This window comes from Nerophis ophidion, linkage group LG20 (assembly GCF_033978795.1).
Source record: "Nerophis ophidion isolate RoL-2023_Sa linkage group LG20, RoL_Noph_v1.0, whole genome shotgun sequence".
Taxonomy (NCBI): Eukaryota; Metazoa; Chordata; class Actinopteri; order Syngnathiformes; family Syngnathidae; genus Nerophis; species Nerophis ophidion.
This window is the reverse complement of record NC_084630.1, coordinates 19,360,773-19,373,530: the sequence shown is the minus strand read 5'-3', so window position 1 is coordinate 19,373,530 and position 12,758 is coordinate 19,360,773. Positions and strand designations below refer to the sequence as shown.

At 45.2% G+C, this 12,758-nt stretch overlaps 1 protein-coding gene across 2 annotated transcripts in view; it reads left to right on the top strand.

Moving 5' to 3' along the window:
• rasal3 (RAS protein activator like 3) overlaps window positions 1-12,758 on the top strand; it is a 68,785-nt gene that overhangs the window by 44,418 nt on the left and 11,609 nt on the right. For both annotated transcript variants that reach the window (XM_061880647.1, XM_061880648.1), the window contains one exon: window positions 10,143-10,308. In XM_061880647.1, the coding sequence (XP_061736631.1) occupies window positions 10,143-10,308 (166 nt within the window). The remainder of the gene's footprint in view (window positions 1-10,142; window positions 10,309-12,758) is intronic.

Here is a 12,758-nt window from a genome sequence, read left to right as displayed (position 1 = left end):
GGTTTCGCTGAGACCGATGACGTTAAGATTGTTGTCTCTGATGATATCATTAACTAACAACGTTTTGGGAGACAATGATCTTATGTTTAATAAATAAAGTCCTACTGAAACCCACTACTACCCACCACGCAGTCTGATAGTTTATACATTAAAGATGAAATATTAACATTGCAACACATGCCAATACGGCCGGTTTAGTTTACCAAATTACAACTTTAAATTTCCAGCGGGGTCATCTCTTTTCATCGCATAATGACACAGTATTCTGGACATCTGTGTTGCTGAATCTTTTGCGATTTGTTCAATTAATAACGGACAAGTCAAAATAAAATAAGAAAAGGGAATCTTTTAGCCTTTAACCACACAAACACACGGTGTTCCCTTGTTTAAAATTCCCGGAGGTGAAGCTTTACTATGGATCAGAGCGGTCAAACGAACATGGTTCCCGACTACATGTCAACCGGCAGTTTTCGGTGAGAAAATTGTGGAAATAATTCGCCTCTAACCAGAGATCAGCGGAGCCAGCGTCCTCCTGCAGCTGCCGTGACTTCTCTCAGACACTGGCGTCAACACACCCGTGGCCACACCCCTCTGACTTTAAGGTACTATTTAACTCACTAAAACACTAGCAACACAATAGGCAGATAAGGGATTTCCCAGAATTTTCCTAGTAAATGTGTCTAAAAATACTGAATCGCTCTCACTGCCTTCGACTTTTTTTTTTCTTTTTTCTAGGCCTTCACTCTAAATTTCCTCATCCACGAATCTTTCATCCTCGCTCAAATTAATGGGGAAATTGTCGCTTTCTTGGTCAGAATAGCTCCAGCTGCTGCTGGCTATGATTGTAAACAATGTGAGGATGTGAGGAGCTCTACAACCCATGACGTCACGCGCACATTGTCCGCTACTTCCGGTAAAGGCAAGGCTTTTTTAATAGCAACCTAAAGTTGCGAACATTATTGTCGATGTTCTCTACTAAATCCTTTCAGCAAAAATATGGCAATATCGTGGAAAGATCAAGTATGACACATAGAATGGACCTGCTATCCCCGTTTAAATAAGAAAATCTCATTTCAGTAGGCCGTTAAAACATTCTTCTTCATACTGCATTAATATACTCTTATTTTAAACTTTCATGCAGAGAGGGAAATCACAAACAAGTCAATTTACCAAAAGTCTATTTATCAAACATTTATTAAGAAGTGGTACAAACATTCATGTAATTTCCAAAACGGAAAGTGTGTTGTGCTTGTAGCGTGAAAGCAAGACAACTTCGTGTATCATTGCACACAAAAACGTGTGCGTCCTTTATTCTTTTAGAACAAAACAGCCTGACTTAAAACACTCAAAAATGGCGGGAACAACAAACCCCCACCTTTGGGAGAATCTCCTGACGGCCACTTAAAGGGGCCGCGCCGAATTACCTGCAACGGAACAACCTTGTCATGTGCCTAATTGAACAGTACAGTGAAACAGAACAACATTGTCATGTGCACACTCGAACAGTACAGTGAATAATAACAATAAGGTCAAGCACTAGGTGTGGCGAATTATGTCCGTAAATCAACCGCTACACACGTCCCCCCAGAATTCGCCCTCACTAAGGAAAATAAACGGTCAATAGACAGGGGCACGAACAGGTCTACCAGACCGGGTGCGCCAGACTGGTACTAACGCCGGAGAGTCAGCAGGGGGAACCGGAATGGAATCTGCACAGTCCAAGGTACCGAGGGATTGCTCAGAAGGATGCAAAAAGTCATTATGAGGCCTAGGCAACGCGGGCGGACGACCCCGGCGTGGGGGTACAGCTGTGGTAACCGGCTGACTAAGATCTAAGTGGGCTGCTTTCAGCCGGTCCACCGTGATCTTTTCAGACCGACCCCCGATATCCAAGAGAAAATGTTTGTCCCCGCTCTCTAGGACGCGAAATGGCCCATTGTAAGGGGGCTGAAAGGGGCCGCGGTGGGCGTCGTGGCGGACAAAAACAAAAGCTGCACCCCTTAAAGAAGTGGGAACATGAGACGGCGTAAGTCCGTGCTGAGAAGTGGGGATGGGGGCAAAACCCTTGGCAGCATCGAGGAGAGCAGCTCGTTGCTCACCAGCGGACCAAGATGCCATCGTGTTAGGAATGAAATCACCCGGCACACGCAGGGGCTGCCCATACACCAACTCTGCCGAGGAAGATTGCAGGTCTTCCTTGGGGGCAGTCCGAAGGCCCAGCATTACCCAAGGGAGTTTGTCTACCCAGGCGCTGTCCTTCAGGGACGCCCTAAGCGCTGCCTTCATGGATCTGTGAAATCGCTCACACATAGCATTGGCCTGTGGGTGATACGCCGTTGTGTGGTGGAGTTTCACTCCCAAGCTCTCGGCCACAGCGGCCCAAAGCTCAGAAGTGAACTGCAAGCCCCGGTCGGATGATATGTCCGACGGGGTACCGAAACGGGCAACCCACGTACCAATGAACGCGCGTGCCACCTCTGCGGAGGTAGTGGACGTCAGAGGTACTGCTTCCGGCCAGCGGGTGGTCCTGTCAACCATCATAAAAAGGTATGTGTAGCTGCGTGAGGATGGAAGAGGGCCGACCAAGTCCACATTGACATGGTCAAAACGGCGCTCCGGAACCGTAAACGGAGCCAGTGGAGCCCGCGTGTGGGAGTGCACCTTTGAGCGCTGGCATGCTACACAGGTGGAAACCCAGTCCCTAACATCTTTCTTTAATCCCCGCCAGACAAATTTTGCAGCTACTAGCCGCTGGGAAGGTTTCCTCCCCGGGTGAGAAAGGCCATGGATGGAGTCAAAACACGCCGCCTCCAACAGGCGGGCACAAGGGGCCGTGGCCGACCGGTAGCGATGTCACAAAGGAGCATAACCCCTGTGTCCTCAAAAGGGACCTCAGACAACCGTAACCCTGTGGTTGCAGCCTTCAGAGCTTTGATGTCAGGGTCGTCGGCCTGGTCAACTGCCATTTGAGCAAAATCGAGCCCGACATGGACAGTGCCAGCGACAACTCGGGAAAAGCAGTCAGCAACGACATTGTTCTTACCAGCAAGGTGCTGGATGTCTGTCGTGAACTCTGAGACGTAGGAAAGGTGCCTCTGTTGCCGAGCCGACCACGGTTCAGCTGTCTTGGCCATCGCGAAAGTGAGCGGTTTGTGGTCCACAAAAGCTGTGAAAGGCCGGCCCTCAAGCAACGAACGGAAATGGCGTATGGCCAGATAGAGGCCGAGGAGCTCACGGTCAAATGTGCTATATTTCCGCTCGCAGGGGCGCAATTGCCTGCTAAAGAAAGCCAAAGGTTGCCAAGTGCCGCCCACCCACTGCTCATGCACTGCACCTACGGCATAGTCTGACGCGTCCGTGGTGATTGCAATGGGAGCATCGGGTAATGGGTGTGCCAGCAGGGTAGCGTTAGCGAGAGCAGACTTGACCCCCACAAAAGCACTGTGCCGCGTGTCAGACCAGTCCACCATGTGCTTGGGAGCAGCTCCTTTAAGAGCATCATACAGCGGCCGCATGAGGTCAGCTGCCCTGGGAATAAAACAATGATAAAAATTTACCATGCCCAGGAACTCCTGGAGAGCCTTAACCGTGAGTGGGCGGGGGAAGTTTGCGATGGCAGCCACCTTTGCTGGGAGGGGAACTGCCCCGCACTCCGTGACACGATGACCGAGGAAGTCGATCACAGACACCCCGAATTGGCACTTAGCCGGGTTAACAATGAGCCCGTGTTGGCTAAGACGCTGAAAAAGAGTCCTAAGGTGGGTCACATGTTCGGCTTGCGAGGTGCTTGCTACCAGGATATCGTCCAAGTAAACAAGCAAAAACGGCAAATCACGTAAGAGTCCATCAACCGCTGGAAAGTCTGTGCGGCGCTCTTAAGGCCAAACGGCATAAGTAAAAATTCAAACAGTCCAAATGGGGTAATTACCGCTGTCTTCGGAATATCAGAGGGGTGGACCGGCACCTGATGATAGCCCCGGACGAGATCTACCTTAGAAAATACAGTTTTACCAGCCAGGTTGGCGGAAAAGTCTTGTATGTGGGGGACCGGGTAACGGTCCGGGGTAGTCGCCTAGTTGAGTCTGCGGTAATCCCCGCACGGCCGCCAACCACACCTCCGGGCTTCTCCACCATCTGGAGGGGCGACGCCCACGGGCTGTCTGAGCGGCGAATTATTCCGAGGCGTTCCATGGTCTCAAATTCAGCTCTAGCAACGGAGAGCTTAGCGGGGTCCAGGCGCCGGGCACGTGCGTGCACAGGGGGGCCCGTGGTGGAGATGTGGTGTTCCACACCATGTTTGGTGGTAGCTGACGAGAACGTGGGCTGCACCAGGGTGGGGAAATCGGCGAGGAGGCGCAGAAAAACGTCTGCGGTGGGTAGCATGCTGGAAAGTCTGAATGAGTCTGTCGCGCTGAGACTGCACTTGTAGGAGCAGAACGTAATTGCATCCACCAAACGCCTGTTTTTAACATCCGCAAAGAGGCCGAAAGCACAGAGAAAATCTTCCCCGATGAGCGGCACTGTCACTTTAGCAGTCACAAAGTTCCAACTGAAACGCTGTCCACCAAAACACACTTCCACGTACCGTATTCCATAAGTGCGGATGGGGCTGCCGTTGGCCGCTTCCATGGGGGGGCCATGAGACTCAGACAGCATGTCCAAGTTTGATGCTGGCAGGACGCTCCTCTGCGCGCCCGTGTCACACAGGAACCAACGTCCAGAGAGGGAGTCTTGGATGAAGAGCAGCCTGCCAGTACTGCCGACACTCATGGCTACTGCTGAGCGCCGGCCCCGGCATTTCCCGGCGGCGGTCCTCGAAAACTGCACGGGGGTCGGCAGCGCCTGGCTTTTGTCCCGAACTTCGCATGGAAAAAACATAGTCCAGAATCCGGTTGCCGCCTGGGGGGCGCTGCTACCGCGGCGGCAGCCGCGATAGTGGGCGAATCTGCCTCAGCCGGTAGAAATGCAGCCACATAGGTCGGTTGGGTGGCTACAAAAACTTTATCCGCTTCCGCAGCTAGTTTGCGGCAGTCCAAAATGGCGGTGTTAGCCAAAGCAGCCCGCACCTGAGAAGGCAGGAGTGTCAGGAAAAGCTGCACGAACAGGAATCCTGGGCTGTGCTCACCCAAGAGGTTTAGCATTTTGTCCATGAGTTCAGAGGGCTTGCAATCGCCAAGCCCCTGCAACGAAAAAAGGCGACGAGCTCGCTCCGCGTCGGTAAGTCCAAATGTCTGTAACAGGTGAGCCTTCAACGTGAGGTACTTGTTCCTCTCCGGTGGGTTCGTAAGGACGCTAGCCACTCTGGACGCCGTCGCGCTCCCGAGGGAGGACACAACATAATGGAACTTAGTGTCGTCTTCGGTGATACTTCGCAGGGTGAACTGTGCCTCGGCCTGGGCAAACTATACAGTCGCGGAAGATTCCCAGAACTCGGGCAGCTTCAGAGGAACTGCATTCGCCGTCATGGTCGAAAAAAAATCCACTGAATTCGTTCAGTGTTGTGCTTGTAGCGTGAAAGCAAGACAACTTCGTGTATCGTTGACACACAAAAACGTGTGCGTCCTTTATTCTTTTAGAACAAAACAGCCTGACTTAAAACACTCAAAAATGGCGGGAACAACAAACCCCCACCTTTGGGAGAATCTCCTGACGGCCACTTAAAGGGGCCGCGCCGAATTACCTGCAACGGAACAACCTTGTCATGTGCCCAATTGAACAGTACAGTGAAACAGAACAACATTGTCATGTGCACACTCGAACAGTACAGTGAATAATAACAATAAGGTCAAGCACTAGGTGTGGCGAATTATGTCCGTAAATCAACCGCTACAAGTGCAAGTTTGTCAGAGACATTTTAAAACAAGCTATGAGTGCACTTTTGTGCATGATGTCACTAAGATGACACATCAAAACAACCCTAAATTAAAGTGCACTTTTTGTACAGAACACCACTACAATAGCTCAAAACAAATAAAGTGCACTTTTGTGCATGATGTCACACAAGTTATTTCAGTAACCGTCAAATAAAAATGAGCTGCATAATAGGAAATCAAATAGTGTATGTCCTTCACTTTGTGGTAGGTTCCTGCGGACATTATCTCCTTCTGTTGTTGACTATTTTTTTCATACAGTGTTGATGTGGAAATGGTTGCTTTGGCATTTTGATGCTGCGGCACCGAACGGAGATGTTGACATGCGGAGTTTCAAGCACTCTTCATTCTCTATTGCAGGGGTCACCAACCTTTTTGAAAGCAAGAGCCACTTCTTGGGTACTGATTAATGCGAAAGGCTACCAGCTTGATACACACTTAAATAAAATGCCAGAAATAGCCAATTTGCTCAATTTACCTTTAACTTTATGTTATTATTAATAATTAATGATATTTATCTTTGGGGAAACACTCATCATCTAAATGATTTCTCACAATAAATATACAATACCCCCTGAAAAATGGGTATTTCTGTCCGTCAATCCGTCATACATTTTTTTTCTTTTACGGAAGGTTTTTTGGAGAGAATAAATGATGAAAAGAACACTTAATTGAACGGTTTAAAAGAGGAGAAAAAAGGGGAAAAAAAATTAAATTTTGAAGCATAGTTATCTTCAATTTCGACTCTTTAAAATTCTAAATTCAACCGAAAAAAAAAAGAGAAAAACTAGCTAGTTCAAATCTTTATGAAAAATTTTTTAAAAATTATTTATGGAACATCATTAGTAATTTTTCTATTTGAGTTTCGTCTCTCTTAGAATTAAAAATGTCGAGCAAAGCGAGACCAGCTTGCCAGTAAATAAATACAATTCAAAAAATAGAGACAGCTCAGTGGTAAGTGCTGCTAATTGAGCTATTTTTAGAACAGGCCAGCGGGAGACTCATCTGGTCCTTACGGGCTACCTGGTGCCCGCGGACACCGCGTTGGTGACCCCTGTTATAGCGGGTGACTTTTCAAATGATGCTACATTAGCAGTGAAGCTACTTTTTGTAGCAACGCTTTTGCCGCATAATTGTTTGAACCCAAACCACCGCCAGACGATGGATCCCGTGCTGTTTTTATTGGGAATTAACTTCTTTCTCTCGTATTACCACCCGCAACGCTAGCATCACAGCTATCGTTACCATGTCGCTACCTGTTTGCTCGGCGGGAGCGTGTGACGTTGCACACGTGACGTATGTAAGAAGGTGCGCTTGTTTTACGTCTCTGTGAGAAGGAGAGACAAGAAAAAGTGAGAAAAGCCTGCAGTGTAATGCCCATGCCTGATTCTAAAGGTCCAAAAGCAAAAGAATCATACAAAACCAAAAACCGGTGAAGTTGTCATGTTGTGTAATTCGTAAATAAAAACAGAATACAATGATTTGCAAATCCTTTTCAAATTATATTCAATTGAATAGACTGCAAAGACAAGATATTTCATGTTCGAAATGAAGAAGTGTTTTTGTTTTTTTCCAATATTCATTAATCTAGAATTCAATGACACAGGGGCATTTTTACCACTGTGTTACATGGCCTTTCCTTTTAACAACATTTGGGAACTGAGGAGACCATTTTTTAAAAAAGCTACTCAGCTGGAATTCTTTCCCATTCTTGCTTGATGTACAGCTTAAGTTGTTCAACAGTCCGGGGTCTCCGTTGTGGTATTTTAGGCTTCATAATGTGCCAAACATTTTCAAAGGGAGACAGGTCTGGACTACAGGCAGGCCTGTCTAGTACCCGCACTCTTTTACTATGAAGCCACGCTGTTGTAACACATGCAGAATATGGCTTGGTATTGTCTTGCCGAAATAAGCAGGGGCGTTCATGAAAAAAAAAAAAAAAATATATATATATATATACATACACATACAAAACATAAGTTGCTCCAAAACATGTATGTGCATTAATGGTGCCTTCACAGATGTGTAAGTTACCCATGCCTTGGTCTGGTGAGATCCTTTAATTTAACCAATGTCTGTTTTTGAAGCAGTACCGTTTAAGGGTTTTAAAGGTCACGGGAATTCAATGTTGGTTTTCGGCCTTGCCCCTTACGTGCAGATTACCTGAACCTTTTGATGATATTACAGACCGTAAATGGTGAAATCCCTAACATCCTTGCAATAGCTGGTTGAGAAATGTTGTTCTTAAACTGTTCTACAATTTCCTCAGCCATTTGTTCACAAAGTGGTGACCCTCGCCCCATCCTTGTTTGTGAACGACTGAGCATTTCATGGAAGCTGCTTTTATACCCAATCATGGCACCTACCTGTTCCCAATTAGCCTGTTCACCTGTGGGATGTTCCAAATAAGTGTCTGATGAGCATTCCTTAACTTTCTCAGTCTTTTTTGCCACTTGTGCCAGCTTTTTTTAACACATGTTGCAGGGATCAAATTCCAAATGAGCTAATATTTGCAAAAAAATAATAAAGTTTACCAGTTCTAACTTCAAGTATCTTGTCTTTGTAATCTATTCAATTGAAAGTAAGTTGAAAAAGATTTGCAACTCATTGTATTCTGTTTTTAGTTACTATTTACACATCGTGCGAACTTAATTGGTTTTGGGTTTTGTACGTAAAAAACCTTGTTTTAAAATTAACATAATATGGGCGGTATAGCTCGGTTGGTAGAGCGGCCCTGCCAGCAACTTGAGGGTTGCAGGTTCGATACCTGCTTCCGCCATCCTAGTCACTGCCGTTGTGTCCCTGGGCAAGACACTTTACCCACCTGCTCCCAGTGCCACCCACACTGGTTTAAATGTAACTTAGATATTGTGTTTCACTGTGTAAAGCGCTTTGAGTCACTAGAGAAAAAGCGCTATATAAAGAAAATTCACTTCACTTCACTTCATAAAAAAAATGTACTGATTGGAATAAAGTTTTAGCGGATATGCTTCATTCAGTGTAATGACAGTAGAGTAAACATGACTTCAATTTTGGCGATAATAGTCCCATTTTTTAATCTAAAGCGTTTGTAATTATTATACTTGCTGCACATCAGCCGTTTGATCAGTGGCGGGCCGTGCGGTTCTCATGTAGGCCTTTAGTCATGTCCTATTCAGTTCCACTTCACCTCTCAAAATACCCTAATTGATATCACCAGATGGACACGGCTGGAGATACTATACAGAAACACACTTGAACAGTACCATGTATTGAATCACCTCAACAGTGTACAAAATGGTCTATTTTTTGGTGCGTTTAACATTCAATAAAGCCGCTTCAGCAATTAAAAGGTCAAAATTAAAACAATTGTATAAAATAAATGAAACATGAAAAAATAAAGAAAAATCTTTGAACTAACAATTTGTAGCATCCGTATAAGCCAGTGGTACCGCTCACAGTTGGTTGATTCGTGTGAGAGTGGCGGGCAAACCATTTCATCGCCCAGATAGCTCTCGGTGTCGGCCGACCTCTTCTCACAAGATGTAGTTTCTCTTAAGTATCCTTCTTGAAAATGGCCTTGCAAATATATATCTGCCACCTAATCAACATGTTGCTCTCCTTCTTTATGAGTACCGGTGAGTTTTCTGTGGCTTTCTATGGCTCCGGGACCGCTTCCTGTTTTTGCAACTTGTGATTGGATACTCACTTGGGACTCCCAAGTGAGTATCCAATCATAGGATGCGTAAATGTCAGGCCCAGCTAGAAGGCCTTACTGACAACAACTCGTGATCTGATTGGCTATTGGCAATTATCCATCAACTGTATGTGTCCATTCACTTACAGTACAGAGTGTATTGTTGATTCTGAAAGCCCTTGGCAGATTTGGTACAGCATGGCAACATAAACTAGCTGAATTCTGATTAGATACAAACTGTAACCTAAAAACAACAGCACTGGAAGGAGCATACTATGATATGAAGAGAATATGAATAATTTTAGATATTTAGGGAAAGCCAATTCAAAATTAATTTGATCTTTAATTATGATCATGATTTCTGGTTATGTTAGGCCAGCAGAGAAGGCCTTGCTGGCCTTGACGGCACACCACCGCGTTTGATGATGTGCATCGTAAGGAAACAGAAAGTACTGCATTTAGCATCCTTTCAATGAACATTTCCAGTACCCATATCCTTGCATCGTGGTTTCAAATGATCAGCGGAGTTGACAATTGCCATACCGCTGACCTATGACCCTGGAATTTGGCAAACTGACAAATAATTTCATCTTTAGCGATGGCCAAGTACAGAGAAGGAAGCCCATCACCAGAACTCAGAGTGCCCCTCATAGACGTCTTGAAAAGAGAATGAAGAGGCACACAAGTACTGAAGCTCTGCCCACTGCCAACCATCAACAAGACTTGGAAACAAGGCAGCCTCTTATCTCGTCACCAAAATCTGTGAGTATGAAGAAAACCGTGTGGCTTGAACTGAAGGGTCATGTGATGCTAACGCATGTCAAACTTTAACTTCACACAGGCTCAGACTACTGTTCTTTGTCTTGTATAATGTCCTACTTGTTGACAAACGGTCAAGAATGATTAGGTGTTGGCTTGGTGTTGTGTAACCGTTACAAAATGTCAACAGTCAGCCAAAAACTAACTAAATTCAACTTATCCAAACAGTCATTGTCCTGGTTTGAGTCATATCTAAACAATGTGTCACCATTAATAATGAGAGATCTTCCTTCCGCAAAATTGAAACAGGGATACCTCAGGGTAGTGTCTTGGGACCGATACTATTCAGTCTGTTCTTTGTCTTCTATATAATGTCATACTTGTTGATAAATGGTCAAGAATGATTAGGTGTTGGCTTGCTGTTGTGTAACCGTTACAAAATGTCAACAGTCAGCCAAAAACTAACTAATTTTAACTTATCCAACCAGTCATTGTCCTGGTTTGAACAATGTGTCACCATTAATAATGACAGATCTTCCTTCCGCAAAATTGAAACAGGGATACCTCAGGGTAGTGTCTTGGGACCGATACTATTCAGTCTATACATCAATGACCTAGCAGATGTATGCACAGATATAGATTTACAAATCTATGCAGATGACACAGTCGTATGTACATCTGCTAAGACCTGTACTCTAGTTGCTGAAAAGCTAAATGCTAAATTAGACGAAATAGCATCTTGGCTGGCATCATCCTGCTTAACCCGGAACGCTAAAAAGACTAACTCTGTCTGCTTCTCAATAAAAAAGCAACCTCAAACAAACCTGAATATAAAAATTAATGATGAGGTCATTGAACAAGGACCTGAAGTCAAATATTTGGGCGTAATCATAGACTATCAGCTGAATTTTAAAAGTCACATTAAGAAAATGTGTAAAACCCTGAAGGCCAACCTAGGCTGTTTTAAGATTATAAGAAACTGCTTAACTCTCAGCTGTGCTTTTACTTTTATGAATTCAATGATTCTTTCACACATATCTTATGGCTTAACTACATGGTCCCAGGCACACCAGTCATCAGTCAAGACCATTGAGTGTCTTTATAACAGCGCCTTGAAAGTCCTCGACAAGAAGAGTATACCATATCATCATTGCCAAATTTTAACCAAATACAATATTTTAGGTTTTACCAATTTTATTTTGTTACATACAATCAAACCGGTTTTTAAATGCTTGGATAACTCTGCTCCCCAATTGCTCTGCAATAGAGATGCGCGGTTTGCGGTCTCATCCGCGGAGTCCGCGGATCAACCGCGGGTCGGGCGGTTGACATGATGAAAAAATAGATTTTATTTAGATTCGGGCGGGTGGCGGTTGAATCATCCAGAAATATTTGCTCTACATGGTTCTGGGATCGGTATACTTTACCATTCAAAGAGCCATTTAAGACCTGTGTCACAAAGCGAAGAAGACAATAGGAGACGCTAATATTCTCTTGAATGACTGCCAGCAGTCACCTAGTTAATAAGTACTAGGGCGTGCTATGAAACCATTGGCTTTGTCGCCTTCTACAACATGTACGATCTGCTTGTCAGTCCAGCATCTTATTGTGAGTGGCTTCCGCGGCAACACACGCACACGACTGCAAGGCATACTGGGTGACACAGAGTACACTGATGGTTGTGATATAAACAATTTTAACACGCTTAGTAATATGCGCCACGCTGTGAAACCACACCAATTAAGAACGACAAAAACATTTCGGGAGAACATCCTCTCAGTAACACAACATAAACGCAACACAACAAATACCCAGAATCCTTTGTATTCATGACACTTCCTGACTATTTTATACACCCCGCTAGCAGCAAACCCTTCCCATCCCCATGCGTCGGTAAGGTGGGCGGGGTTGGGGGCGCGGGGGTGTAAAATATATTCAGGAAGTGTCACGGATACAAAGGATTGTGGGTATTGGTTGTGTTGCGTTTATGTTGTGTTACTGTGAGGATGTTCTCCCGAAATGTGTTTGTCAATCTTGTATTGTGTGGCTTCACAGCATGGCACATATAAACAAGTGTTAAAGTTGTTTATATCACAACCATCAGTGTACTCTGTATCACCCAGTATGCCTTTCAATCTTGAACGTGTAATTGGGGAAGCTGCACACAACATGTTGCCGGACCACCAATTGGTTCATACATGTTGTTGAAGGTGTCTAAGGCAATGGCTTCACAGCACGCCCATATTCTTGACATCAGGATGAACGCAATTGGATAGTCGCGAGGACGTTATCGGCTCCAATTGACTGCATTAATCTGTGAAACAGGTTTAAATAGCTCTGTGAGTGGTAAAGGTGGCCGACCTTTGATGTATTTCAGCGGGCGGTTGGCGGGCGGGTACGGTCCTGATAAAATGTTGTTTCGGGTGGATGGCGGGTGGATGACGACTTTGGTG